Source organism: Coloeus monedula, assembly GCF_965178545.1.
Source record: "Coloeus monedula genome assembly, chromosome: 11".
Taxonomy (NCBI): Eukaryota; Metazoa; Chordata; class Aves; order Passeriformes; family Corvidae; genus Coloeus; species Coloeus monedula.
Genome location: NC_138791.1, coordinates 20,838,816 through 20,866,437, shown reverse-complemented (window position 1 = coordinate 20,866,437; position 27,622 = coordinate 20,838,816). Strand labels below are relative to the sequence as shown.

The window sequence follows — 27,622 nt, the reverse complement described above, 5'->3', positions numbered from 1 at the left end:
CTCACCAGGGTGAACCCCTTGCCCTGTGTGCCCACTCCTTGGTTTTGCATCATTGCACAGGACAAAGCCCCAGCTGCGTGTGGCTGTGATTTTGTATCATTTGCTTTCAGCAAGTTGATCAAATTCCTCAAACCCACTGCTTTGGCACAGTGGCAGAAGCCTGTTAGCCTAATTCCAGTAAGGATTTAAAAACCACAAACACCCCTTGTTTTTCACCACAGCCGTAGGTTTAGTATGCCAGAGGTTATTGTTGAGATGTATTATTTCCAAAAGGCATTGCAAGATCTTAGTCATAAGAAGGTTGGACACACTTGATAAAAACCAGCACAGACACAGCACAGACCCCCCGTTCCAGTTCCTCCTGGCCAGGTACACCGCACACCTCCCACCCGTGGGCATGAGGGCTCCCTGTGAGATCCAAGAGAACCCCAAGGAAATACTCTCCTCAGGCTGTGCTGGATGCAAGGGAACATGGAGTTGCTTGAAACTGAATAGTCAGACTCTTACATTTTTTAACCTTCTCCTTCTGCTGTATTTCCAAATGCCCCCAGTCCTGGTGGGACCTCGGGGAGCCCACGGGGCCCCAGCTGCCCCTGCTCAGACCCTGCTCTGGCTGCAGGTGGTGCACAGGAGGCTGGCGTTGGCCAGGGAGAACGGTTTGCCCGTCAGCAGTGTCTCACACTCCAGGCAGGCAAAGTGCTTCTTGTGCCAGGTCAGCCCTTCCACCCGCTCGTAGTCCTCCGAGAAGATGATCTATGGGACAGATAGACAGACAGACAACTGCTTATTTCCACCACTACACCAAGCTGGAGGGTGGCTGGAGCAGGGAGAACCGGCCCCACACTTCCCACCAAGCCCATCAGCCGTGGAGGCCAGGCTTTGGGAATGGGTACATAAAATAATCACAGGATGGTTTGGGTTGGCAGGGACCTCTGAAGGTCACCTTGTTCCAAGCCCCTGCCCTGGGCAGGGACACCTTCCACTAGACCAGGTTGCTCAGAAGCCCTGATTGAGCGTGGCACCAGCAGGAGCAGAGAGCCACTGGGTGCTTCCCACCTGGCACTGGTGGGATCAGAGGGTCTCCAGCTTGTCCCCACCCTGGCACAGCTGGGATCACAGGGACTCTGGTCAATCCCCACCCTGGCACAGGGGGATCACAGGGACTCTGGTCAGTCCCCACCCTGGCACAGGGGGATCACAGGGACTCTGGTCAGTCACCACCCTGGCACAGCTGGGATCACAGGGACTCTGGTCAGTCCCCACCCTGGCACAGGGGGATCACAGGGACTCTGGTCAATCCCCACGCTGGCACGGGGGGATCACAGGGACTCTGGTCAGTGCCCACGCTGGCACAGGGGGATCACAGGGACTCTGGTCAGTCCCCACGCTGGCACAGGGGGATCACAGGTCTCGGCTGGTCTGTACCTCGTCGCAGCCGGCGCAGCGGGGCCGGAGGCTCTCACAGTAGTGGCGCCCGCACCAGGCAGCCCCGCTCTTCCAGAAGTAGATGAGGTCGACGAGGGGCTCGGCGCAGCGGCAGCACACGAAGCAGGCTGGGTGCCACTGCCGGGAGTAGCCGGCGCGGTCGGCGTAGACCACGGGGCAGTCCCCGGGCACCGGCTGCTTGCAGGTCTCGCAGCGCTGCAAGAGACAGGCAGCAGTCAGCGGGGCTGGGCAGCAGCAGGGCAGTGCTCGAGCCCACCACTGGAGCCCTGAGCTCTGCAGCCATGGGACAAGATGTACGAGCACCATGGGCACAGGGGGAAGATGGTGCTGAGTAGCTTATTTTTGAGGGGCCTTTGGGACCCCTCCCAAACGAAAACCTTCACCAAAACCCAAAGGTTCTCGAAGAAAAAGTTAAGAATTCCTACAGTGCAGGAATGCAGCACATCAAAGACGTAATTTCGAAACGAGATCAGGAATTTGGTCTCTTCTCATTGTTTTCTGTCTGTGCCTAACTCAGTTGTCACTCCACAGATTTCAGCAAGCGTTTTCCATTTCTAGCAGGCCAAAGAGCCAGAATTAGATGTGGTTAATCTCAAGATTAATGGCATCCGTGCACATTACACATGAGACCAACTGGGTTTGCTCTTTATCTGTGCCTGCAGAGAGATCCTGTGATTAGTGAAGAGCCAGTTTTAAAGATCCACTTGAAGACTAGAAGGATGTTGTTCCAGTTCCCATTGAAGCTGGATAGTCCAGGTCAGGGTAAGAGCTTCTGAGTCTGGGCTTTGTCACTCCCTACAAGAAACTCTCTTCAGCAGCTGCTGGAATCTCTTCCAGCAGAGCCTTGCCTGGATTTCTACCAGCAATCTCGCAGCAGCCTGGGCGAGGCAGTGGGAGCAGCCTGTGTGTCACACGGGTTGTGGTTACACTGCTGTGCCCCATCAGAGCGTTGGCACAGCAGTGCCCCCCTCCAGCATGCTCCAAGTGGCACAGGGTCAGGCACTGGGAATGTCCCTGTGATCAGATGGCGACTTACAAACACCCCAATTTAAGTCAACAGCTTCTAATAGGTATAATAATAGAACCATAGAATGATTTGGGTTGGAAGGGACCTTAAAGATCCCCCAGTTCAGACCCCCTCCATAGGCAGTGACACCTTCCACTTGCCCAGGTTGCTCAAGAGAAGAGGAGACGCAAACCCAAGATTTCTCAGTAGAAAAGGAAAACAACAGTCCCTGAGCTGCAGAAGGACATCAGGGATGGGGCAGGGACAGAAAAGGGACAATTCCCACCGCTGTCAGCCCCTTGCCCCAGCTCACACAGGAGTGCTGGCAGGAGTACTGCTCTTTGCACCGATGGAGTTTCCTTCCCCTCTGCCCTCCCGTTCCAGTGGAGGCCACAGGGCATCTGCACCCCCAGGTGGCTTTTCTCTGTTTGGTCACTGATCTTTCCAGCATCCCACGCATTTCACCATCACCTCCTCCCTCCCTCAGCTGGGTTTTCAGAAACTGCCCCACTGTCCTTGGCATGGTTCCACCTCGTTGATGGGCATCTCCCATTTTCCCAGGAAATCCAGGCTGACGAGAACAGGAGACAGAATGTTTCCTGGCTTGGCTGTTCTGTGCAGCTGAAAGGGGATATGTGTGCTGACACTGCTCCTTCCACCACGGAGGGCTTCAGACACATTTGCAAGTGCTCCCAGCCCCACGTCAGTGAAGGGGGAAACTCGGCACGGAGCAGGAGCTGTGGCGTTTCTGGGCTGGCTGAACAAGCACAGCACGGAGCAGCTGGCAGAGCTCTCATGGACAGACAGGCACTGAGGAATTCTGCACCCCTCATACCGGACTGAGGCCTTTTCACTACGCCCCCAACACCTCCCTGAGGCACCAGATTTGGGGTCAACCCCAGAGCCAGACCCTGCAGCTGCCTCTGCCCTGTCAGCCCCCAGGAGCCACAGACCCAGCAGCCCCAGCCCTGCTTATCTTGCAGGATCTAAAGCAAGAACAAACACAGAAGTTTCCAACCCTGAGCTCAAGTTTCTTGCCAACAAGAACTGTTAAAAAACCAACTTATTTTGCTGTTCCTTTCTATGGAAATTATTCACAGGGAAAAAACTATTCACAGGGCTTTTCCCAAGCATTGTATAACCTCCATATCCTGATATTTACACACTACAAAGAAGTGATTCTTCAAATTTGAGGTGGGATTACAGCTTGGTGCTCCTTTTACATCTCCATCATACAGGCAGAGGAGTGAAGACTTTATTAGCTGAATTACCAGAGGTGTTGGCCAAAACAGTGTCCTGTTCTCTGAAGCTTTCCCATCTCGCTCTTCCCCAGCTCCTGTTCTGCCGTGCCAGCTCCCAGGGAAGGAGCTCCCAGACACCATCAGCCTTCCCCTGAGCACTCCCTGCATTGCTGGCCTCAAGCTTTTGGGAACAATGACTTATTTGGATCAACTGCCTCAGTGTTTGATTTGATTCCAGTGCAGTGACTTGTAACACCAGAGCGTTTCTGGTTCTGGGGGGGTAAGGATTTTGTGCTCTGTGGAGAACACACAGCTTGTGGGACAGACTTGCAGCAGGGATATGGAAGAAGATGAGGCCTGTGATCAGCAGGGCCAGTGGCCCCAGTCCTTCCTGGGTCTGCCATGACCTAGGCTGCACAGTGTGGCTGTCCCAGTGGATCTGCCACTGCTGTGAAAGCTGCTCCATTTTTCAGCTGGTGCCTTGAGAGAAATGATGCTTCAAACTAAGGAGAATAACATCACAGTTATGTATTTATTTATTTGAAAGGACAAACTCGCAGTTTAAGTAAACCCTCATTGCTAGGATGACTTATTGATATGTTTAAAGGAAACCTTCCTTTTTTGGCTATTTTTTATCTTAAAATTCAGTGTTTTGTTGCAATAGTGAAAATCTTTACTGTGTCACTGGATTCGAAGTCAGAAGGACATTAACAGACCATGGCAGAGGGGAGACATTACCCAATATGGACTGAAAATGAAAACTGCTCTCAACATGTACAACCTCAGTGCAGGAATGGCAGGAAAGAATCTCCTCTTAAAAACACTTGGACACCATTTGTTTTTTCAGCTTTAAATCCTCTGCTGCAAGTCACCCTCACAAGGACCAGGACAAGGTATTTCCACTGACCATATTTTATGATAAGCATCTGTTCAGCAGCCACTCCAGACAGCACTGGGGGAATATAAATCTAAAAAGGTGTTGAGGAATCTCAGTCATTTCCCTGTGGAAGTGTATTTGTATGCCCAGGGGCACAGGGCAGCTGTTTACATCTCCCCAGAGCAATTACAGCCCTGGGAGCACTATCTCCATGTTCACAGCTCCGCGTTAATTGGACAGAGCCTTCACCTCCTGTCATTTGTGGTCTTTCTGGGCTGGAAGCCGACCTGGAAATACTGACTTTCATCACAGAACCGTGAAGGTTGGAAAAGACCTCCAAGATCATCAAGTTCAGCTTTCAACCAAACACCACCACACCCATGAACCATATCATCCAGGGACATGTCATGCCCAACCTTTCAGAGCTGCCGAGAACCCAGAGTTCAAACCAATTCCTACAGTGAGAATTCCCTTACCTTGGTGGCCCAGCAAGGCCTTTGCTGCAGAGAAAGGGAAATGAAAAAGAAGAGAACCCCCCTCACCAGCCCTGTCAGATGGATCCTTGTGCTCAGCAGGGCTGGCTGGAGCAGAGGATCCCTCCAGGCTCTCTCATAGTGCTGCTCCAAAACACCATGATGTGACCGAGCACCTGCAGCAGGCATGGAGCAGGATGGGGACAAGGCAGCACAGATCACCCTGGCTGCTGTGATCTCCTGTCCCTCGAGTTGAGGCTGACTCTATTCCCAGCTGCTCCCCGAGCCCGGAGCAGCCCCAGCAGTCCCGTCCCATCCCCTGGCAGCACTCACGTAGTGCCCGGCCGCGGGCGCGCTCTCCAGGGCCCCGTTGGGCGACTCGGGGGCTCTGCTGGGGTCGGTGCTCTTGTCCTGGAGCTTCTCCTCCTCCTTGCCGCCGCCGCCCTGGCCCGGCAGTGCCACCTCCCCGACTCCCAGTGCCTCGGCCTTGTACTTCCTCACGAACTCCTCCATCAGCTTCTGCTCGCCCTCGGCGAGGCCGCGGCACTGGGCCGGGTCCTGGTCGTAGAGCGGGAGCTGCCGTGTCAGCCGCCGGCGGCGATGGAAGGCCCCGTCCGTGCCCGCCACCGGCTGCAGCTCCTTGGGGATCAGCTCCATGTACTGCATGGCCTGCGACAGGAGACACGAGTCACCCGAGCTGCTGTGCCAGGGACGCAGAGCTGGGCAGGGAGATGCTCCACTCCTGTGATGGAGCAGCAGCAGAAAACGGGCCCTTCCCCTCCCTTCTCCCTCTGAGGTGTTGGAGCCCATGGCTCAGAAATAAAAGGCTGAACTGGCTTGGATGCCAGTGGTAGCCAGGCTGTTATAAATAATTTCATCCTCAGACAACAGACTGGGTATTTCGATGGTGTTTTAGATTATTTTTTGTTTGTTTTTTTAAAAACAAAACTCAGTCTGCCCAGGAAAGCAAAGCAGCACAGACAGACCTGCTTTGCACAAAAACCCCAGCACACACTCCCTCGCTGGCACTACCATGACACTTTTCCATGAAATTTGATAACACAGCTGCTGAAAAGACTAAAAACCCATAAATATCAAAACCCACGAGCAGCTCTCTGTTGCCTTGTGCTGGGACAGGGAGAGCTGCGGGGAGCAAGTCAAAGGCCACTCGGAGCACTGCAGAGCCCCATGGGGCAGTCCAAAGTGAAAGATCATCCTTTATCAATTAACAAAATTATCATAATACAGGAAAAATTCAGATACCAGTTGGGTCCATGACACCAACAGCCACCAATTCCACCTGACTGCTGATTTCACAGCAGAGGGAAGGTGTCTGGTCACCGGTGTCCTGTGACACAGAAGGGAAATGCCCAGAGACTGCCCAAAATAAAGTCTCTGACTTAACTGGCCACTACCTCAACAGCAGAGTAAACCCATCTCAGTCACAGGCTGGGTTAGTGCTTGTGGGCCATGGGGGCTGCACAGTTAACTTCTCCTGGCTGGGAATAAGGGAAGGGAGTTTCCCACTCCAGCATTTTTCCTATTGTAGTGTGAAGAGCGACAGGGCAGCCAGTTGGCTCCCTGCCATTCCCTGTTAGACCAGCATCCAGCTGCATTAGATTTGCTTCTTACTGGGTCAGCACTTGAAAACTCAATCTAAAAAAACTTAGCAAAAAGATTTAACTGTTTGTGGCACAGCAGCTGGCTCAGGCTGGGCTTTTCAACACAGACATGCCTGCACAGCACTGAACAACTCAGCACGTCAGGAGAAACTTCCAAGTCACTTCCACTTTGGCTACTCTGAGCCAGAGAGCAGCTCTGTCTCAGGCGGAATTCCTGACAGGAAATTTGGAACAGCAACAGATAATGATTTAATGGAAGCAGGGCTTCTTCCCCATGTCTTGGGGTGCAAGTTAAAATCACTGCACACTGGGATATGAGACATCAACACTCATACATTGTGCCCCTGTGCAAAGGCGGGCTTGATGTCCAGTTTCCTGGGAAGGTTGTTGCCCTGTGCGAGAAGGTGGTGCTTGGGAACAGCTGGTTGGAGAGCTGTGGGATGCTGGGGCAGTGATCTGGTGCACAAATGCCTTTCACAGACATGAGGAATCAATAAGAGGAATGACAGGAGAAAGAGACAGGAATTCCCTGACAGCTCCTCCCAGGCTCACACAGGCACTGCCCCACAACTGGAAAGGAGCTCGATGCTGTGTGACCAGGAACACCAGGCCAGCATGAGCTCCAGCAGAGCAGTAATGTGGTGGGATCTCAGTGGGAGAAATCCTTAATCCACCGATGTGCCAAGACTCATGAACACTTACACCAGAGCAAGGAGCCAGCACGGGCACCTGGAGCCTCCTGTTCCACTCCACCTCCAGGATCCCCCTTCCCAATACAAAGTGTCTGTGCTGAGAGTGCGAAAAGCAAAGCCCCAAGGCTTTTTTAAAGGCTTCCTTAAAGCCTGCTCAGAGGCAGGTTTCACTATCTGCCCAGACATGCAGTGGGATTTCACTCCCTGATCAAGGGAATGCTTACAGTTATAATTGCAGATGTCATAAAATGTGTCCAGAGAAAAGATTAGGGGGCGGAAAAAAATCCAACCTGACACCAAAAACTGCCACGAAGAAAAAGAAAAAGTTGCTACATCTGCTGCTATCATTTATTGTTATGGCCAATGCTTCACTATGCTGCCTGAGTGCAGGTAATTTTGAGGAAGAGCATTTTAGGTTTTCACTGTTCACTACTGGATCTTGGAGCTATTTTATGATCTGTTCTTTTCACTCTCCCCAAGGACCCGAGTATCTACTTCATGACTTCTGCAGGCACGGCTTAAAGAGAACATGCCCTGAACTTCCTCCAATTATCGACCATCCACTTCAGCAAAACAAGGTTAAAAGCCATCCCAAGTTTCCTGGCTGCCTTCAGGAGGAAACCACTGGAGCGAGGCAGTTCTGCACTAACAGCTTTTTGGCCCAAATCCCTTTGAAACTATCCTGAGAGTGGCTGACATCCAACACTTCTCCTCAAAGTTTGTCAAGTTGATCTGCAAGCCGGAATTTATCAAGGTTGTCTCCAAAGCTCCTGCTTGTTGTTTACTTGAACCAAGATATATTCCAGCCTGTCCAGGCACTATAAAGAGATCAAAAGCTTTCATAAAGTTTTTGAACCTCCCCCATCAGGAGGGTGGGGCTGGGCTGGGGGTTTAGTTTTGCATCCGGCTCCCCATCTCCCCTTTTTATCCTGAGTTCTCTTTATAAAACCTAAACAGATATATTTTGTACCCTCGGAGCTGCCCTTCTGCCAGCAGCACAAGGATGGAGCTGGAAGCTGCAGGAGAGGGAGAACTGGGCTCCCCAGGGCTGCATTCGGGATCACCCCAAACACACACCCCCAGGAGGGTGGGTTCAGGGCCATGGAAGACGAAATCAGCCCAGGAGCCACAGAGTCTGGGCATCCTTTAGGGCAAGGGGCCGAGCCTGCCCGGGGCACCAGCAGCACCACGCTGCAGCCCATGGAACCCGGGTTCCTGACAATCGCAGGATGGCAGCGTGCTCAGTGACCAGGCTGCTGGAACAGTGCCACCATTGTTCTCCCCATCCCTCAGCAGCTCCCTGATTCCCCCTGGGACCTGCGGAAGGCAAAGGCTGCTCACAAACATTCCTGCTGGGCCAGCTCCAAACGGGAAGGGAAGGGAAGGGAAGGGAAGGGAAGGGAAGGGAAGGGAAGGGAAGGGAAGGGAAGGGAAGGGAAGGGAAGGGAAGGGAAGGGAAGGGAAGGGAAGGGAAGGGAAGGGAAGGGAAGGGAAGGGAAGGGAAGGGAAGGGAAGGGAAGGGAAGGGAAGGGAAGGGAAGGGAAGGGAAGGACCACCTGTGAGCACCTCGATGGAGCATCCCCAGCACACAGCTCACTCCCACTGAGCCTGTCTGAGGCCCTCAGGGCAACTGGCTTTTCAGCAGAATTAACCACTCTGGCTCTAACCAGAGATTAACCACTGGGGCTGCGGCTGCACTTTCACATCTGTATCCCCAATTCTTCTTTAAAACAGTCAGGTTGCATTTTCAGCAGCTTTCAGCTGTTTGTTATCAACAGCTTGCAGCTATTTGTTTCATTTGAGGAGCAGAGGCTCCTCACTGCCCACTCCTGACCGTGGAATACAGAACGGTTTTATACCATGGCACAGTGAAAAGCCAGCTAAATGCTTTCCCGCAAGAAATGCTCTGCTGGCTCACACTTCCACACACTGAAAACCACTTCCACCCCTTCCCACACAGCTGGTCCAGATGGAAACCAGGCATGGGAGGGAGGTGGAGCTGGGCTGGGGGCTTGGTTTTGGACCCAGCCCTCGAAACGGGACCACACGCCCCATCTCGCCTTTTTACCCTGAGTTCTCTTTATAAAATATTTTTTTTTAGACCAGATTATGTTTAAACTGTAAGGAAAAAAAATTCCCAGCTCCAGAGCTGGATGTGAGAGTGGTTCTGCCGGCAGCAGCACTGGGCAGAGCTCCTGCCCACGCAGACAGGAGCTGCAGGCAGCAGCTCTCAGGCACAGAGCTGAGCTCGTGGCCAGGCTCGCACGCCCTGGCACAAGGAGCCTTCCCACTCCTGTTCCCGGGGGCAGGATCTCCACGAGGCTGCTGGAACAGGGATGGGCTGCTGCTGGTCTTCATCAAAGGGAGGGTGGGGGACCCCGGGAATGGGGCCTCTGAGCCCACTGCTCCAGGGAAGGACTTCCCCAGCAGCACAGGGATGCTCTCTGTGAGCAGGAGAGGAGAAGCCCTGAGGCACAACCACCCAGCTGCCCCCCAGAAGCCAAACTCCTTCCTGCTCCTCTGCTTGCCCAGCCCAGACACCCCGAGAAGGCCTGGAGGAGTCATTCTCACATCCAGCCTGAGGCCTTGGAGCGGGCAGGGGCTGCACAGGGCTGCAGGACAGCAGGGATGGGATCTCTCCTCAGCCGTGCTTTTATTGCAGATGAGCTTCACTAAAGAGGGAGCTTTCTAGTTGTAAAATCCATTAAGACTTCTCCTAGAAATGTAAACAAACCCATAAAACCCAAAGGCATTCCATCCCCCTCTCCTACCTACTCTGCTTATTTACACAGTTTTCCGAAACACAGAGTGCTCTATACAGTTCTGCTCTCTGAGGCAAACCATGATTTACTACTTTTCCCCAATTACTTTATTCCAGAGCCGAGTTCTGTTCTGAAAAAGCGACCCCAGCCCACACCCAGCCCGCCAGGGATCCCCTTACCAGCTTCTGGGCGAGCCCCGGGGGAGCCCACTCGTAGGTGATGGTGTCGAAGGTGGGGTCCTTGCCCGAGATGTTGGGGTTGGTGACGATCATGCGGTTCCTCTTGTAGATGCGGATGCCGTCGCCGCCCTTGAGCCGGGCCGTGAGCGTGGAGTACTTGGAGTCCGAGAGCAGGCGCCCGATCTTGCGGTCATCCTCCAGCTCCGAGCTCAGGCTGTGCTCCTCCTGGCTGCACTTGCACGACTTGCAGATCTTCCTGTGCCCGACAAGAGAGCATCCCCTGGGTGTGAGCCGGGCCGTGGGGTCACACAAGGGCTCAGTCATGGGGCATCAGCCTCTCCCAAGGGTTAAACACAGCCTGGGCTTACAGCAAGGACAGAAGACTTACCATGGAAATGTTTGGGTTGAAAAGGATCTTAAAGCCCACCCAGTGCCACCCCTGCCATAGCAGGGACACCTTCCACTGTCCCAGGCTGCTCCAAGCCCCAATGTCCAGCCTGGCCTTGGACACTCCAGGGATCCAGGGGCAGCCCCAGCTGCTCTGGGCACCCTGTGCCAGGGCCTGCCCACCCTCACAGGGAACAATTTCTCCCCAATAGCCCATCTAACCCTGCCCTCTGGCACTACAAAATCTGCTGCCTCCCACCTGTGGGGAGCTGTGGCTTCCCCTGAACTTTGGAAACCCGTTCAAGCATCACTAAATTGGAGATTGGTCTCCTCACCAGACTGCAACAGCCCAGCACCAGCCTCGCCTATTATGAAGCTTTATGTGCCATTAAGAAAGTGACTGCTGGAAGGAACTGATGCTTAATTGACTATAATAGGTATAAATCACCCAGACGAGTGTTTAAGGACACTCTGGTGGCCAGCACTGCCATCAAACACTAATAGCAAAAGGGGCAAAGTAACTCTGACACAACCCCGAGCATTTCAGCAGGATCTTGGAATGAGAATGAGTCCAACCAGCCTTTAATGGAGTTAATAAAAAAAAAAAAAGTTGTGCTTCCACCAAATGAGTGTTTTAAAGTTTGGATTTCACACAGCTGAGTTATCACAAGTGGGAACACAGCTGGACCACAGCCTCCCTGCACCACCACCACAGCCCACGCAGCCTGGGAGCCCACGCTGCTCCTCAGGAGCAGAGAGGAGCCCAGTGTTTGTGAGGCAGCTCAGAGGGCACCAATTCTCTTTTAATTACTGACACCTGGACGTCTGCATTCCATTTTAAAGCCCCCTTGTAGTCCTGCTGGGGCAGGGAGCAGCCCCTGCCCTGCTCTGAGCCAGGCACTGTCTGGTCTGCTCCCACCAGCTGCTGCTAACAGGGGCTATTTACCCAAATTTGTGTTTTTAAGAGGAAAAACTGGAAATAAAGTATCAAATAACGAGATGTTCTGTCACTAAGCACGTTTCAGTCAGGATGCAGGATAGGACCAACGTTACCTCCAGGAGTGTGGCTCGAAGCCTGTGCACAGCCCTCTGCAGCGCAAACAAGGCACACCTCTTCCCATCTGTGGCTGGCTCCCCGACATCTGGAAAAGAGCAGGACACCGGGCTGGAAAGGCTTTATCCTCAGAGGCTACCTGAGACAGCCCTGAGAGTGTATACTGTCCTTCAGACAGGCCTTTCTTCAGCCATTCCTTGTGTCCCAAGAAGCCTCCGATCTCCCAAACACCATATGACCATATCCATGCAACCCTGATGTGAGTTTATTTAAGGATGCTTGGGATGAAGGTTTTCACTTCCACGTGAGGGAAGATGGAGGGGCTGGCACATCAAACCCAGTGAACCTGCCCACACGCTGGACAGCCACCTAAACCTCATCCACACAGACCTCAGGTCTAATTTAAGGGCAGTTTTGATCCAGTCTATAGGGTTCATATATTGCACATGGATCTGTGCAAGTCAGAAGATCAGGCAGGAGACACGGAGATGTGCTGCCATAACCTGATGCTTGCTTTACTGCACCTTGGACCTCCTTGGTCTTTCTCCAAGTGTATTTTGGGAATGTGGCATGTTTCCATGCCCGTGGCACTGGACTTCATGGGTGGTTTCCACAGTGAACAGGAAATACAGTGGGGAAATGCTCTGGGGAGGAGAGGTGGTGGTGGAACGACATGGGGGGCTGTGGTTGTGCCTCCCTTTTCGCTGCTCACTGAAAACAGACGAAAGTCACTCATCCATGGGTGTTCACTGCTGCAGAGACATCCTAACAACCTCCCAGCAGGAGAAAGACGAGCAAAAATCCACACCAGGAGCCAGTAACATCAGAAAATAAACCTAGTGTCTGCCCCATGAATTTATCAAACATGGCTTTCTGAATGTGAAGAATGCAGGGGGTACAGCAGGAGACAAAAACAAAATGCTGCAGGAGGCATCAGGGCAAGGTGACACCACCAGACACTGAATTTATCTCAGCCTGGATGTTTATACAGGAGCTGTCAGGCTCCTGCCTGAAAGACATGCTTGTTCCCTGTAAAAATGAGCTGAAGGAAAACAAGGGCAGTCCCAGGCCAAGCAGGAGCAATGGCAGCACCATGGCAGCGTCACCCCAGCCCAGCACATCTGACCCTGTGCAGTCAGAGATCAAAGCACACAGCTTAACCCACCCTCCAGCACACCCCACACCTTCGGGCCCCAGGAAGCACTGCCAAGTGTCAGGGTTGGGCAGGTTTCTGACCACTCTGGGCATCACAGGTGGCATTTCCCATTAGGGCCTGGGAACACGCACAGGTCTTGCAACTCCTGGCCTTTTTTGGGCCATTTATCAGATTTTGTAGAAGGTTTTTAATCTCTCTTGAGACCTGAGCTTGTTCTAGGAACTGACGATCCAGCTGTGCACACACCTTGAGAGCCTGTCTGACTCAGAATATCTGACATGGGAGGGACCCACAGGGATCATCCTCTTGCATCTCCCTGTTCCAGGACAGGCTCAGGAGCTCAGACCCCGGCAGAGCATGGGTCAGGCTGTGGAAGTGCCCAGTGCTGGAGAGGGCTGGTACCTGCCCATGCAACCTGACCCCAGTCCCTGCACTGTCACAGTCCTTCATTGCAAGGTCAGGCACTATTTAAATCGCTCTTTGGCACCTCGGAAGAGGCTGTCCTTGCCAAAGCCTATTTTCAAAGGGACGGATCAACAGCAGTGAAAGAACTGAAGCCAAAGAACAAATGCAGCTCCCCAGCCCCATGGGGACCATGGGCTGACCCAAGCTGTGTCCAGCAGCTCCAGGCTCTGAATCTCTGCTCAGAGGCAAACCCAGTGATGCTGCTGGCAGCCCTCCTTCCTCCTGCTCCCTCCTACATCCACCTGTCCCACTTCCAGCACCAGGTTCCTCAGAGCTCCTGCATGGACCTGGGGCACCCTGAGCTCTCATCTGATGTTCAAACTCCTTCTGCAGCTTTTGGGAGGAAAAGGTTACTTGATGGCACTCAGGAAAGATATTTCACTTACTTGGAAAACACGATGTTGCTAACAAATACAAAGTTTTTATAAACAGATATTCTAGAAATGACCAGATGTTTGTCTGACAATTTCAAGGCAGATGACAGGACTTTACATACCTTTTCTCTTGCCCAGAACTATTAAGTCTCCACACAAGGCTGCTCATCCTGGAGAAATCCAGCCCAAGGGGTAGGGAATGGTCTGTTTCAGCTCCCTTTGCCCCAGGACTGCTGTTTTATTTCTACCTCACCTTTCACCTGTAATTTTCATCTCAATTTTCACCTGCAGTTTGTCCCGATATTTTGAAGCCAATGAAAAGACCTCTTACCCTCAGAGTTCATAAAAATGCATCTTAAAAATGGCCCTAATATGCCCAAACACTCCCTTCTGCCTCTAATATCCAAACACAGGATGTTCTTGGTTCTTCAGCCATGTGCCAGCTCTCCAGGACAGATAAAGACATGGAGGATTCCCACAGGCCACTCACAACCCTGCCAGTTCTGGAGCCATGTGCCAGGTACCCACTGACTGCTGGGGCTTAGCTGACTCTGATCTTAGTGAGTCAAACAGGAGCTGAGTATCAGCAAGGGACTGCGAGGGGTGGTTTATCTAAAACATAAACATCTGGATTAAATGAACTCATTTGGAAAAGGTTCATTACACACAAGGGGAAAGGCACAGGGAGAAGTGTGGTCAGTAGCACGAGGCAGCACCGGAACCTCCCCAGACAACCTGACCTCGAGTCATGGAAGTGTCAGTGCAGGAACTCGCAGCCCTTTGGGGTGGCACCAGCCAGGGACCTCCACACGGAGGCACAAACCCTGTGTGCCACTGCATTGCTTCCCTGGGAACCAGCCCCTTTCCTGGTGACTTATTCTGCTTGTCCAAACACAACTCCTGCTCCCTGTCCAAGGTCCAGCTTTAACCAAGGTTAACTGCTCTGTGCTCCAAACGCTGCCAATGATGGCGTGGGCCCGGCTGTCCCTTGCCAAGGGCAGGACGAGTGTCCTGCAGCCCCCAGGGGGCAGAGCTGGGGTCACTGGGGGTGATGGATGGACAGGTCTGACCAGTGGTCCCAATCCCAGGGGCCTTGGGGCTATAACCAAAAGCTGAGAACCCATTTCCTCACGACAAGACTAATGAAGTCCGAGCCATTACTTTTGGGCACAAACAGCTCCAGACACATGCAGGCGACCTGCCCACAAGCCCTCCCCCCTGGGCACTGCTCTAGCCAGGACCAGACACCTGTGAGACCAGAGGCTCCAAATCTGACCTCCCCATCCCTGGAAGTGTTCAAGGCCAGGCTGTACGGGGCTTGGAGCAACCTGGGATAGTAGAAGGTGTCCCTGCCCATGGCAGGGGTGGAATGAGATGATCTTTAAGGTCCCTTCCAACCCAAACCATTCTGTGATCATCTGGGGACCTCCTGTTACCAGTGTCAGCAGCAGGAGGCTCCTCACCTGAGCTGGAGCTACAGGAAAACACACGGGGGAACACTTGCAAACTGGGCGGCACCTCAAGGCAACACGCGGCTCCAGGATGGCTCAGGCCTCCCTGCCCTTGGAGGTGCAGGTGTCCAGCAGCAGGGGAAGGTGCTGACATGGCAGCTGATCCCCAGTGCTGCTCAAGTGATCCCATGGAGCCTCAGGGACATCACTGTGGCATGGGCAGACCTCTCCAGAGCACCAGGAGCAGCCCAGGCAAAGACACCTGAGCCCACCCCATGTGGGGAGGGGGCACTGCCATGCCCAGCAAGCTCAGACCCCTCTGGGCAGCATCTCCTCGAGGTTCTGAAAGCCCAGGCAGGTTCTGTTTGCAGGAGAGTGCTATTTCTCACTCCTTCAGAAGCAGAGGGATATTTGAGCCACACTCACTCCCATCCCTGAGCGGGGGCCAAACACAACAGGCGCCAGTGCCCGGTCACTGCACGTCCTGCCCAGGCACGGAGCTTCTCCTTGTGCTCTGCTACAGCTCCTCACATAGGCATAAAAGGAGATTTCTTCTTAAAAATTATGCAAGATACTGCAAAAAGCCCCAAACCCGTAAGATAATGTGAAACAAATGCTCCGACTGTCCCAGGCTCCACCTATGCCCAAGCCCATCCGGGAACTGCAGCTGAACTTCGGCATCACCTTAAGATAAAGAGTTTGGAGACATTTGTAATGCTTTTAAAAAGCGCCAAAACCCCCAAACCAGGCTTGTGTCAACAGACTGGGTGAAGAAAAGCAAATCCTGCTCACCAGGACTAGATAGACACTCCTTGCAAGATTTCTGTTTTGGCTTTCTGTGCCTCACAGCATTCTTGCTGCTAGAAGAGAGAAAGCATGTCAGGGCAGAGGAAATTCTTGGGTAGTGAAATGATAGGAAATCGAGGCTGTTCTACCCACAAAAACATTGCTGAGCAGTCTCAGGAACACACCAGTAATGCCATGGTTTGCTGTTACACCGGCCAAAGGCAGGGCCATCATTCGCCGAGCAGCTGGAAAATAGAGAGCCCAGAGTGACAAGTGACAAGGAAAGAACCCAAACATGGCTCCACCTTGGTTTAGAGCTCGAGGACTCCTCTGGAAAGGAGCACTGAGCTTCTCAGGCAGGTCTGGTGAGACGGAGTCCCAGCTAGCAGCTATGAGCAGGTCAGGCTCCAGCTGCACAGCCTGCTCTGTTTGCTGCTCAGCTGAGGCTCCAGAAGGGTCTTTGTTTTGTCACCTTCTGGCCAGCCCAGCACACCTTGGCCAAGGACCCTTTGCCGAAGGCTCTGCTGCAACCAGTTAGACAACTGGGTTTGGTGCCAGGGACTGTCCTCAGTGGCAGCAGAACCTGTAGAACTCAGGCCTGAAATCACATTCAGAGTTTCAGTAAGCTTGGCCAGTGTGGTGGTTAATCAAGGACCACCAAGGACCCATCACACATCCCAGCACAGCCGTCCTCACCACGGGCAGGACGGGACACAGGGCAGGACTTGGCTCTCTCCCACTGCTGTGCTTGATGCCAGCAGAGCACGAGTGTCACCGGGGCAGGTCCATGGGCAGGGTGAAGGGTATCCCACAGCAGTTATCCCTCCTGGCACTGCTGCCTGAGTCACCTGCGGCTCTCCAGCCCCCAAAAGGGCTCTGGGGACACAGTGCCACAGCCACAGGTCCAGAAGGAACTGGCAAAGGGGGCCCTCCTGCTTCCACAGAGGCTTCTGGATCCCGAAAGCATTTATTGCACAACACCCTATTTGGAGACTGAAAACGGTGCTGGAGACACGTAACTACCTCAAGTATGTTTTCCCCTCCTTTTTAGGGAGGGAAGAGGAAAAGCTGGTTTCCAAAAAGTTACTCCAAGTTCACAACAGCCCTTCACAGCTGAGGTCCTCATTTCACCTCTCCCCACAGCCAGTGCTCCCCAGTGGCCATAACAGGCTCAATCCAAACCCTTCCCTGCAGCCTCGGATCAGATACCCTACCCCTAAATCACAGCCGTGGCAGGAGAGAGCTCCAGGGAGGCTGAAGGACCTCAAGAGCCCTTTGGGGGGTTCCTCCAGCTGCAATGAGTTTGGAAGATTAACAACCAACTCTGAAATAGACCCTTGAACAAAGGAACAGGGAAAAGCCACACAATATTCACATGGGTGGGACCAGTCTGCTGAGCACAATTGCTGAGGAGTTTTGGGATAGGGATGGACAGCAGATCATTTGTTGTCATTAATTGACTATAATGGAGCTAAGCTTGCATAATAATAGAGGGCTAGCTCAAAATTCCTTATGGATTTGGGGCTAGCTCAAAGTTCCTTATGGATTTCCAGTAACTGGAGGGTGCAAAGGTTTACATCCAACAAAAGAGGTGTCTGTGCCAGCAAGGGGAATGCTGCATACTCCAGTTCACATATCAGGCATTTGGCTCAATTTCTCCTCTCCTGCTGATGCCCAACAAACAGAATGGTTTGGGCTGAAAGGGACCTTAATGTTCAACATCCTCCTTGGCTGCACCTGATGTCTGGTGAGGTCCAGCCTCAGGTGTGCTCAGGAACCAACTCCCAGTCCTGGCACAGAACAGTCCAAAACATCCCCTGAACCTCCTGCAGGAGGGTTCAGCTTGGGTGGGACACTCGGGGCTGTTCTGGATTTCAGGAGAGGCTCCTTGACTCTGCAAGGGGAATAAACCTGTGCAAGGCAAGCAACTGCTCTTATAAGTGCATTAACCAATACACACATTCACTACTGCAGTTCTGAGAACAGCAAAGGGATGTTTTATTTTCTTCTCATTTTCATAGAAAACATCCATTGTAGTCATGACCTGCAAGCAATTTGTTTCCCTGCCAGATTCCAAGCAAGCGCTATCCCAATTATCACACTCACAGGAAAAAAACTTCCCTTACAAAAGGCTGTCTTTCATCTCAAATTCTCTCTACTGGATTTATTCAAGGCACCAGTGAATGAGTTGATATCATCTTGAATACTGGAAGCACTTATTGTATTAAACTTTGCAGAGTAAGAAGTTTGCTGCCTTTTATTTTAGCAACATAAAGACCAGGGAAAGGCACTGATACTGGAGGAAAATATTTCAATGGAGCTGCCAGATCCCAACCTACAGCATGACAGAGCTCCAACAACCAGGGCCTCTGCAAATATCTCCCTCTTCCAAGAGCACATAGCTGGCAGCATTCCTTTCTTCACTAACAATGTGTGAATTAATGATAAGAGAAGGGCAAATGCTGAAAAATCAGATTTTTTCACAAGCCAGACAGTGCTTCAGATACTTGGACTTAATTATAAACTCAAACCAAGCTGTGAGGAAGTGTCTGGAATGGGAAGAACTCCCCCAAACCTAATTAAACAGCAGACGTGCAGAGTTCCAGAGCACTCAGGTAAGAGTCTCGGTGATCTCCAGTTACCTGCCCAGAACCAGCTGTGTCCTCCCATCTCCCACAGGAGGAGAAGGTTCTGGATGCCACTGGGAATGGGGGGCCCTCAGAACCCTGACAGGATGCACCGATGGAGCTGCTTCCATCTGATTTCCATATAACAACTGATTTAGGACTTAGTAACTTCTCAGCAGTAGGAGAAGGATCTTTACAGTCGAGGAAACAGGAGAAAGCTGAAGGTGGGCACTAGGGCAGGGCCATGCCTGGGCCCCCATCCCTTTCCTTCACCCTGTCCCGCACTGCAGCCTCTCTGTATCAGCCCTGAGCTTCACCATCTCAACACAATGGATGGAAAATAAAGTGAGGTGGTTTTGAGCAACACATTTGCAGGTCTTCAGAAACAGCATGAACAAGTCCAAGTGAATCTTGTGGCTGGTGATGCCCTGCAACCAAGGCAGAAGCTGAGGGACTGTGCCACCCCAAATACTGGCAAGACACAGGCAACCAGCCACGATGCTTTGGAGAGAATTTACTTTCCTGTGTTCATCTGACGGAACCAAGTGAGGGAGGCAAAGTGCTGGGAGTAGGTGAGATGGTAAAAGTGTGGGGAATCCAACTGGTACCAGCATTAGGAAACTCCTGCTCTTCAAAAATTGCAAATAGTTGCCTGGAAATCTTTCCCTTTCTCTGAGCCCCATCTCTAAATGGAACAGTAGCTCCAAGATGGGACATCTGAGTACTGCCTTTCCTGGATGGCTGAAATACAGTATTTCCTTCTTTAAAAAAAAGGAGAAAAACCCCAGCCTAAACAAATATGCCAGACACTGCCTCCCTGCAGGACCAGAGGGATTCTGTAATTTGTAAATTGCATTTTATTGGACTCAGTTTAGCTCTGAGTCCAAGTCCCAAAAGAAGGTCTTTAACCCCTGTGCTGCTTTATGATTTCATGTCTATAAATACTTGCCCAGAGCAGGTTTCTCTATTAAGATCCACATCTGCTTCCCAGTGGCAGCTGCTTCCTCCCGAGGACACTGCTCTGGGAGCAGGGATTTAGTCCCATGAGGACAAACCAGCTTTCAGGGCGGGTCACAGCCATCTCCCCAGGCCACCAGCCATGTGTGACCTGTCCCCAGCACTGGGACCAAGCTCCTCATCCTCAAGGAGTGGCTCTGCAGAGACAGTACCAGCTCCATAATGAAACCGAGCTTCTGCTAGAGGGGACTACAACCAGAAATGACAGGCATGAAAACTCTGCAAGGGACAAACAACTCCCAGGCGTGTAACTGTTCAAAGTTCCATGGTCCAACCCCACAGAGCTGGGATGAAGCTGTTTTGCAGCCCTGACAACGTTTACACAACGGAGCAGCAGCACCTTCAAGGGACTCGGGCACTGCCTCCACAGCCCCTTGCTCAGCATCCTCACCAGCACCCACCCAAACTGCCCACAGAGCTCGGGGACACGACAGAGACTTCACAGATGTGTCCCACAGAAAATCTCTGGGCAGAACCCCCTGTTATTTGGGAGCTGAGCATCCTTCCCACAGAGCCAGGCACCTGCCAGGCCACAGGAACAGCTCGGGGCTCAGCCCAGGCACCCTGCACGCCCTGACCAAGGCACCCAGTTTGGGAAAACATGAACGACAAAGCTGAGTTTCTAACTGTGATGGCAAGTTTTTAAAAGCTCCAAGTTTTTGGACTTTACCAATGGAAGCTCCCAGTCCCTACCAGCATTCCCATCCACATCTGCAGATACACGCAGAGGGCTCTTCAAGCATCCAGGTACTTTGCTGATAAAAAGGGAGCTCCTGCCTCTCCCTGAGGCACCAAGACCCCCAGGCCATCCCCTGGAGCCCATTTATCCCTGCAACAGCAGCACTTCTCTCCTGTCCTGCAGGATGCTTTGGATGTTTGCAAGTCCCATACTGAAGAACCGAAGAAAGAAAAAGTTAAAGAACCAAAATTTGTATTAACTGGTAAACTTTACCTTGGCTTTGATGGGTGCTTTTAGCTTCGTGGGTTATTTTCTTCTGACAAGAAGGGACAGAGTTTAGTGAGAACAGTACACAAGCCCCAGGGCCCGCCCGGCCAGCTGGGCCTGCTCCAGTGCTCGCACCGTGCCAGCCGTCGCCTTCTCCCTGCTTTGAGCTTTAACTCTCCACTCAGAATTTAATCTAAACAAGCCCTGTGCCAAACAGAATGCTGTCCCACTCATGCTGCTTTAATTTCCTCAGAAAGAATCCCAGAATACGCTAGGCAAGACATCAACAATAATTAAACCCAACAGTGATTGAAAATCAAATTTTCGGGGCCTCGCAACAAGCTCTAATGAGTTCCAGACTTGCCTTCCCCGACTTGCCCAGACTGGCTGTGTGACACTGCCAAGCTAAATTAAAATTTGACAGTATTCCACACCATGCCCAGAAAAAGTGCCCGTCTTAGGATTCAGGAAATTAAACAGCCGTCTACTGCAGAGACACCCATTTATGTTTGGACATAGATTATTCAGACACTGATCCAGGGTCTGTATTATTCTTTTTCCTTGATTTCATTATGTCATTTCATATCTCTTTTGAAGTACAAACTAGCTGGGACATCTTTTTTTCATGCTGCAGTGTTCAGGTGAGAGGAGACAGGCAGCTGGGCAGCAGAAATGTGCAGAGCCCGGCATCCCCCGCCCACGCAGGGGCTTCACTCAGCACTGCCCACGGCAGCCCGAGAGGGTGCCCACAGAACTACCCCTTGCACTGCAGAATCTGTGCTATTGCCTCAGATCTAAGTGACTTTAAACGTGACATCTTGTCCTTTGCCCTGCCACCAATGGGAGCTGAGGGTCCAGCCGCACATTTTGGGAAGTCTCGGATGCTTTCTGCATTCACAAGCCTTTTGGAGTGCACTGTGAGCCCTCCCTGCTCCGTTCCCTGCAGATGATGCTTGAGAAGCTCCTGGGAGATGGCTCCAGTGCAGAAACAGCTTCGCCAGGGCACATCCCACAGCCAGGACTTGCTCAGCCCTCCTTGCTGTCCAAGTCCAGCCCTGCTCCTGCACTCCCTCCCCTGAGGAACCCTCAGCCTGGGGCTGCAGGCAGGAGCTCGGCCCTGCTCAGACCCCCCTGCTCCAGACAAGGCAGGAATTGAGCTGCTGCAGCAGACCCAGCCTGACCACAGCCCAGCAGCCAGCACACAGCCCCATGAAAAAGGCTCAGTTTTCACTCCCGTGGGATCCATCTCCACTCAGTGCCTGGCAAGAGCTTCCTGAGGGCTCCAGCTGGCACCCACGGGAGCTGTGGCAGGCAGCACTCTGCGGACATGCCTGAGGTATCAGCAGCACAGACCTGCTGGGAGAGGACACACTGCTCGGAGTCTCTGCGGATGGCACACCGGCAGGTCCCACCAAACCCCGACCACCTCCTGCAGGGACAGGGCCACCCTGCAGTGCCACGCTGGGGGTGCCTGCCCTTGTCAGCAAGCACTGACCGTGTCCCCATGGTGGGCAGCCAACGGGGTCAGCAGACAGGGAAGGAGGAATCCTGTATCCGTCAGCCCCACCTCAAAGCACTGTGTATTTCAGGGAGAGCAGGACAGGAGGATGCTGAGGAGCACAGCACAGCCCGGCCACCCAGACCGTGTCAGACAGCAGCTCCTGCTGCCAAACACCAACCTTTGCCCGGCTATCCTGCCGGATAGCCAGTTTTCAGTAAAACCTGGTACACAGTTTTCCTTGGGATCCAGCAGCGGCTCAGTTCAAACCTAATGGGACAGAAGGTGCTACACCTCGACAACAGCCAGGCTGACCTTCCCATCCCGACGGGCAGGATGGACCCCAAGGCCAGCACTGGCAAGAAACTTCACGGCAGAGGGAACCACCCCCCATGCGGAAGGGTCTGAGGTGCCCCTGTGCCCTGGGAGATCCCTGGCCACTGGTCCCAGGGCACGGCTGGGAGCCACACCAGGCTGATATGGGGTGTTGAACTCATCCCCAAACCACGCGGTGACAAAGGTGCAGCGAGGAAGGTCATGAGAGCAGCTGCTCCCGTTCCACACGCTTTCATCCGGCAATTAGAATCCCCTCCATCCAGCTCAGTGCCTGCCGGCTCACAGGACACTGTGCTAAGAGCCGGGATTTCTTGGAGTAAACACTTTCCAGAGGGTCTAGAAGGGGACAAGCAACTCCCTCACTCCCTCAGACTGTAGCTCAGCACAGCTGTGCCGTACACGAGTTAATTCAGACAACAAACAGTTGCTTTCCCAGCAAAAGCTTCGGTGGGGCGATTTTTGCACTGAAAAAAGCACAAAGGCAAGCACGGAGTTGGGCAGTCCCAGAGCCGGTCTGGGGACTGCAGCGCACGGCTCAGGTGCCTGTGGAAGGGCAGGAAGGAGGAAAGAACTTGAGGGACGGGGTCTGTCCCCCGCGGCCCCGAGTGGGGATGTCTGTCCCGTCCCAGCCCCGGGCGGGAGGGTTTGCCCGCTCGCAGCCCTGCCCAGCCGCCGGTACCGGGCGGGCTACGCGGGCAAGAAAACCAGGAGTTGAGGGATATTGGGAAAAAAAATAAACCCCCGGCGTTTCTCAGCCGTGCGGTGCCTGGTGCGCACCCGCCCCTCCCGGGCACCTCCGGACGCGGCTCCCGCTCGGGCGGTCCCCGGGAAGGGCAGGGAGCGCTCGGCCCCGGGCACCGCGCTCGGCCGGTCCCCGACCGGACCGCATCCTGTCCCCCCGGGCTGCCCCGGCACCGGGATCGCTCCCGGTGTCCCCCCGGGCTGCCCCGGCACCGGGATCGTTCCCGGTGTCCCTGGATCGGGATCGTTCCCGGTATCCCCCCGGGCTGTCCCTGGATCGGCATCATTCCCGCTGTCCCCCCGGGCTGTCCCTGGATCGGGATCATTCCCGCTGTCCCCCCGGGCTATCCCTGGATCGGGATCATTCCCGCTGTCCCCCCCGGGCTGTCCCTGGATCGGGATCATTCCCGGTGTCCCCCGGGCTGTCCCTGGATCGGGATCGCTCCCGGTATCCCCCCGGGCTGTCCCTGGATCGGCATCATTCCCGCTGTCCCCCCGGGCTGTCCCTGGATCGGCATCATTCCCGCTGTCCCCCCGGGCTGTCCCTGGATCGGCATCATTCCCGGTGTCCCCCCGGGCTGTCCCTGGATCGGCATCATTCCCGGTGTCCCCCGGGCTGTCCCTGGATCGGCATCATTCCCGCTGTCCCCCCGGGCTGTCCCTGGATCGGCATCATTCCCGCTGTCCCCCCGGGCTGTCCCTGGATCGGCATCATTCCCGCTGTCCCCCCGGGCTGTCCCTGGATCGGGATCATTCCCGCTGTCCCCCCGGGCTGTCCCTGGATCGGGATCATTCCCGCTGTCCCCCCGGGCTGTCCCTGGATCGGGATCATTCCCGCTGTCCCCCCGGGCTGTCCCTGGATCGGGATCATTCCCGCTGTCCCCCGGGCTGTCCCTGGATCGGGATCATTCCCGCTGTCCCCCGGGCTGTCCCTGGATCGGGATCATTCCCGGTGTCCCTGGATCGGGATCATTCCCGCTGTCCCCCCGGGCTGTCCCTGGATCGGGATCATTCCCGCTGTCCCTGGATCGGGATCGCTCCCGGTATCCCCCCGGGCTGTCCCTGGATCGGGATCATTCCCGCTGTCCCCCCGGGCTGTCCCTGGATCGGGATCATTCCCGCTGTCCCCCCGGGCTGTCCCTGGATCGGGATCATTCCCGCTGTCCCCCCGGGCTGTCCCTGGATCGGGATCATTCCCGCTGTCCCTGGATCGGGATCGCTCCCGGTATCCCCCCGGGCTGTCCCTGGATCGGGATCATTCCCGCTGTCCCCCCGGGCTGTCCCTGGATCGGGATCATTCCCGCTGTCCCCCCGGGCTGTCCCTGGATCGGGATCATTCCCGCTGTCCCCCCGGGCTGTCCCTGGATCGGGATCATTCCCGCTGTCCCTCCGCACTCACCTCCGCCCGCTCCGCTGCTCGCGCGCCGCCGCCGCCGCTCGCGCTGCCCGAGCGCCGCATTTCATTGGCGCGCGCGGGGGCCGCGCGCCGCTCTCAGCCAATCCGACGCCGCCCCGGAACTTTTCTGGCCAATGGCGCGCGGGGGGCGGGGCGCGCGGGGGAACTCGCGCACGTGGGCGCGTGCCCGCGGCGGGAACGGGGATCGTGGAAAGGGGGACGGGGACAGGGCGGGGGGAATGGCTTCGGAGAGGGCACGGTGAGATCGGCAACTGGGGAAGAACCCTTCCCTGGGAGGGTGGTGAGGCCCTGGCACAGGGTGCCCAGAGCAGCTGTGGCTGCCCCATCCCTGGAAGAGTCCAAGGCCAGGTTGGACGGGGCTTGGAGCAGCCTGGGACAGTGGAAGGTGTCCTTGCCCTTGGCAGGGAGGATGGAAGTGGATAAAGGTCATCCTTTTCAATAACCAAACCATTCTGGGATTCTGTGCTAGGACAGCACAGCCCCCGGGGCTTAAATAAAGAGGGCAAAGAAAGAAAAGAATGGTATTTATAAGCGTTCCTGCCCCAAAGCAGCGGTGCCAGAGAGGGGTGCGGAGGGGAGGGATGGGGCTGTTGCTTGTGGGTACCCAAGCACTGTGCAGCCCCTGGCTGGGGTGGAGTGAGCTGGCAGCTCTCCAGCCAAGCTGCCTGTTGTGGCTGGGCTGGGACTGTCCCGCGGTCCCTCTGGCCCGCGGTCCCTCTGTCCCACTGCTCCACCATCCTCCCATCCCAGTCTCTGACACCAAGTGCAGGGAAATGGATTTCCGAATCAGACAGGAATGTGCTGGGGCACTTTATCACAGCAGACGGACACAGAATGTTTTTAGCAGAAGAAACTGCCCGAAACCGTATTTCTCTTGTTATTTCAATGGATGTAGAGCACTGAATGACAATCTATTGCCTTTTGTATTTTGGGTTTTTTTTAACATGGATTGGTGAGGTCTTTACTGCTTTAGCAAACATTCCTGCCTGCTCCAACAAACATTCCTGCCTGCTCCTGCTGTGGCCAGGAGGTCCAGCACAAAGCCCCTTTGTGCAGGTGAGGGAGGGAGGGCTCCACATGCTCCCAGCTCACTCCCCCGCTTCTCCATTTCCCACTGATCCCAGCCATTCTCCCTTCTTCATTGTGCCTTCATTGAGTCCAGGGAAAACCCTGAAATAACAGAAACCAGGATCCAGCTGCCTGTTGTGATTTGGGAGCACAACCCCTGCTCAGAGCTGAACTGTCTCCTTAGAACTGTAATCTGGAAAAAAAATCCTAAACTCGTGTAGATTTAATTTCTCCCATGTTGGTACATTTTTTTTTCCTGGGATTTCTCGCAGCATTCCTGCACAGAAGGGGAACAGGGAAACAGACATCCCAGGATCATTTGGACTTGGATACGCTTTTCCAAATGAAGGAATAGAATTTACAGCAGCCCTGTGGACAGGGAAATGAGTGAACAGCGGCAGAAGCCGGTACCTCACTGGGGGGAGATGGGAACGCAGCACAGGACTGCGTTTGCCGTCCCCAACCCCGCTTTGCTTCCCCAGCAAGAAGAGGACTTTCTGCTGCTCCCGCCTGTGGGATGTGTTGCCCGGGTCCGTGCAGGGGGCAGCTGGGTCACTGAATTCTCCACTCGAGCCTCAGAATCCGCTGGGACAGCAATGCCATCGCCCTCGGCGGTGAGCGCTGGGCTCCCGCGGCCCCGGGCACTGGTGGGGCTCTCCCCGGGCGCAGGACGGAGCGGGCAGTGCCCCCGGGATCCGGCCCTGGGAGAAGGGATTCATCCTCTTCAGGACAGAGAGTGCAAGGAGCAGGGGAGGTACAGCAAAGAGGCCAAGGGCACTGGGGGCTGGCAGCCCCTCCGCAGAGCAGGAATGTGCCCCTGAGTGAATGTCTGAACATTTTTAGAAGAGGTATTTGAACATCCTCAGAAAAATCTGGGTTAAAAAGCAAAGACAGAAGAGAAATTCTGGAGAGATAAAATCCCTCCAGGGAGGGTGTTTGAACCTGACCTTCCAGAGGCATTTTGGGAGCGAGCAGAGAGAACAAACAGCACAGGGATATTGTTTTTCAAACCCATGAAGGGCTTGGCAGCCCCGGGAAACGTTTGACATGGCAATGGGGTGACATTATCTCCCTTTCCCAAGGCACACACACACACGTGGCGACCTGGGACTTAGGAAAGAACTTACCAAGGGATTTCAGGGCGCCACGAGGCACGGGGTGACAGGCCAGCACCCAGCAGGAGCAGTGGCACTGCCATGCTGCCTCCCACCGCAGGGACACTGCGGCAGGTCCCTGTCATCCCCCGCCCTCATCAGGAACTGAGGTCATGCGTGGGACAACGTGGAGGGGCAAATTCATGTAGCAGGGAGATGTTACATGTAAAAGTGACAGATTTGGGTGGGTTTTTGTTTGTTGGTTTTAGTTTTAAGCAGCAGTTGCAAAGCTGTGCCCCTGCAGGCTGCAGGTGCTGGGCAGGACTGGGCGCCGAGGCTTTCCAGCAGCATGGAAACAGCTCGACGCAGGGTGGAATGAGGCTCTGTGCTTACTGAATGTTGGAAGACAATAAAACCAACATTAGAATAAGAGTTAAAACCCTTCTAGATGCTTCCATTTACAATAAAATACATCTGGAACGGTTGTAATTAATGATAACACAAATAAATCATGACAAGTGATAGTGAAACATAGGCAGAGTAAGAAGGCACACCAAGGGCAGGTTATTCCCAGTGTTCAGAACCTCCTTGGGAAGCCCCTGATGGTGGGAGCTCTCTGGGATGGGAAACACAACCAAGCTGGATGGGGACTATTTTAGTTTCCAGGTTTCTGAACGACTCAGCCTGTCAATAAACAGGAATAAACAACCGTAAGTGCTGTCCCCGAGGGTGCAATGTGCTGCAGCGTCCCGGCAGGCTGTGGAGCAGAGTGGGGCAGCCAGGGAGAGGTGGAGGTGAGTTCCAGGCGGCTCCAAGCATGGGAGGGACGCCAGCAGCGGGGATCACTGCTGAGTGATGAGGCTGGGCTATATTTAGCTCTCTGCTAGGAAGAGACAGAATCATCCTA

The 27,622-nt window shown here is 54.1% G+C and overlaps 1 protein-coding gene across 1 annotated transcript; it reads right to left on the bottom strand.

The window, feature by feature from the left end:
* Window positions 1–228: 228 nt before the first annotated feature.
* Window positions 229–24,561, bottom strand: LMCD1 (LIM and cysteine rich domains 1). Its single transcript, XM_082288618.1, has 6 exons — window positions 24,536–24,561; window positions 11,739–11,827; window positions 10,299–10,554; window positions 5,377–5,712; window positions 1,426–1,641; window positions 229–753 (listed from the first exon to the last, which is right to left on the bottom strand). The coding sequence occupies exons 2-6, from the start codon at window positions 11,825–11,827 to the stop codon at window positions 598–600; spliced, it is 1,053 nt and encodes a 350-aa protein (XP_082144744.1). The 5' UTR covers window positions 24,536–24,561; the 3' UTR covers window positions 229–597.
* Between the last annotated feature and the right edge of the window lie 3,061 nt (window positions 24,562–27,622).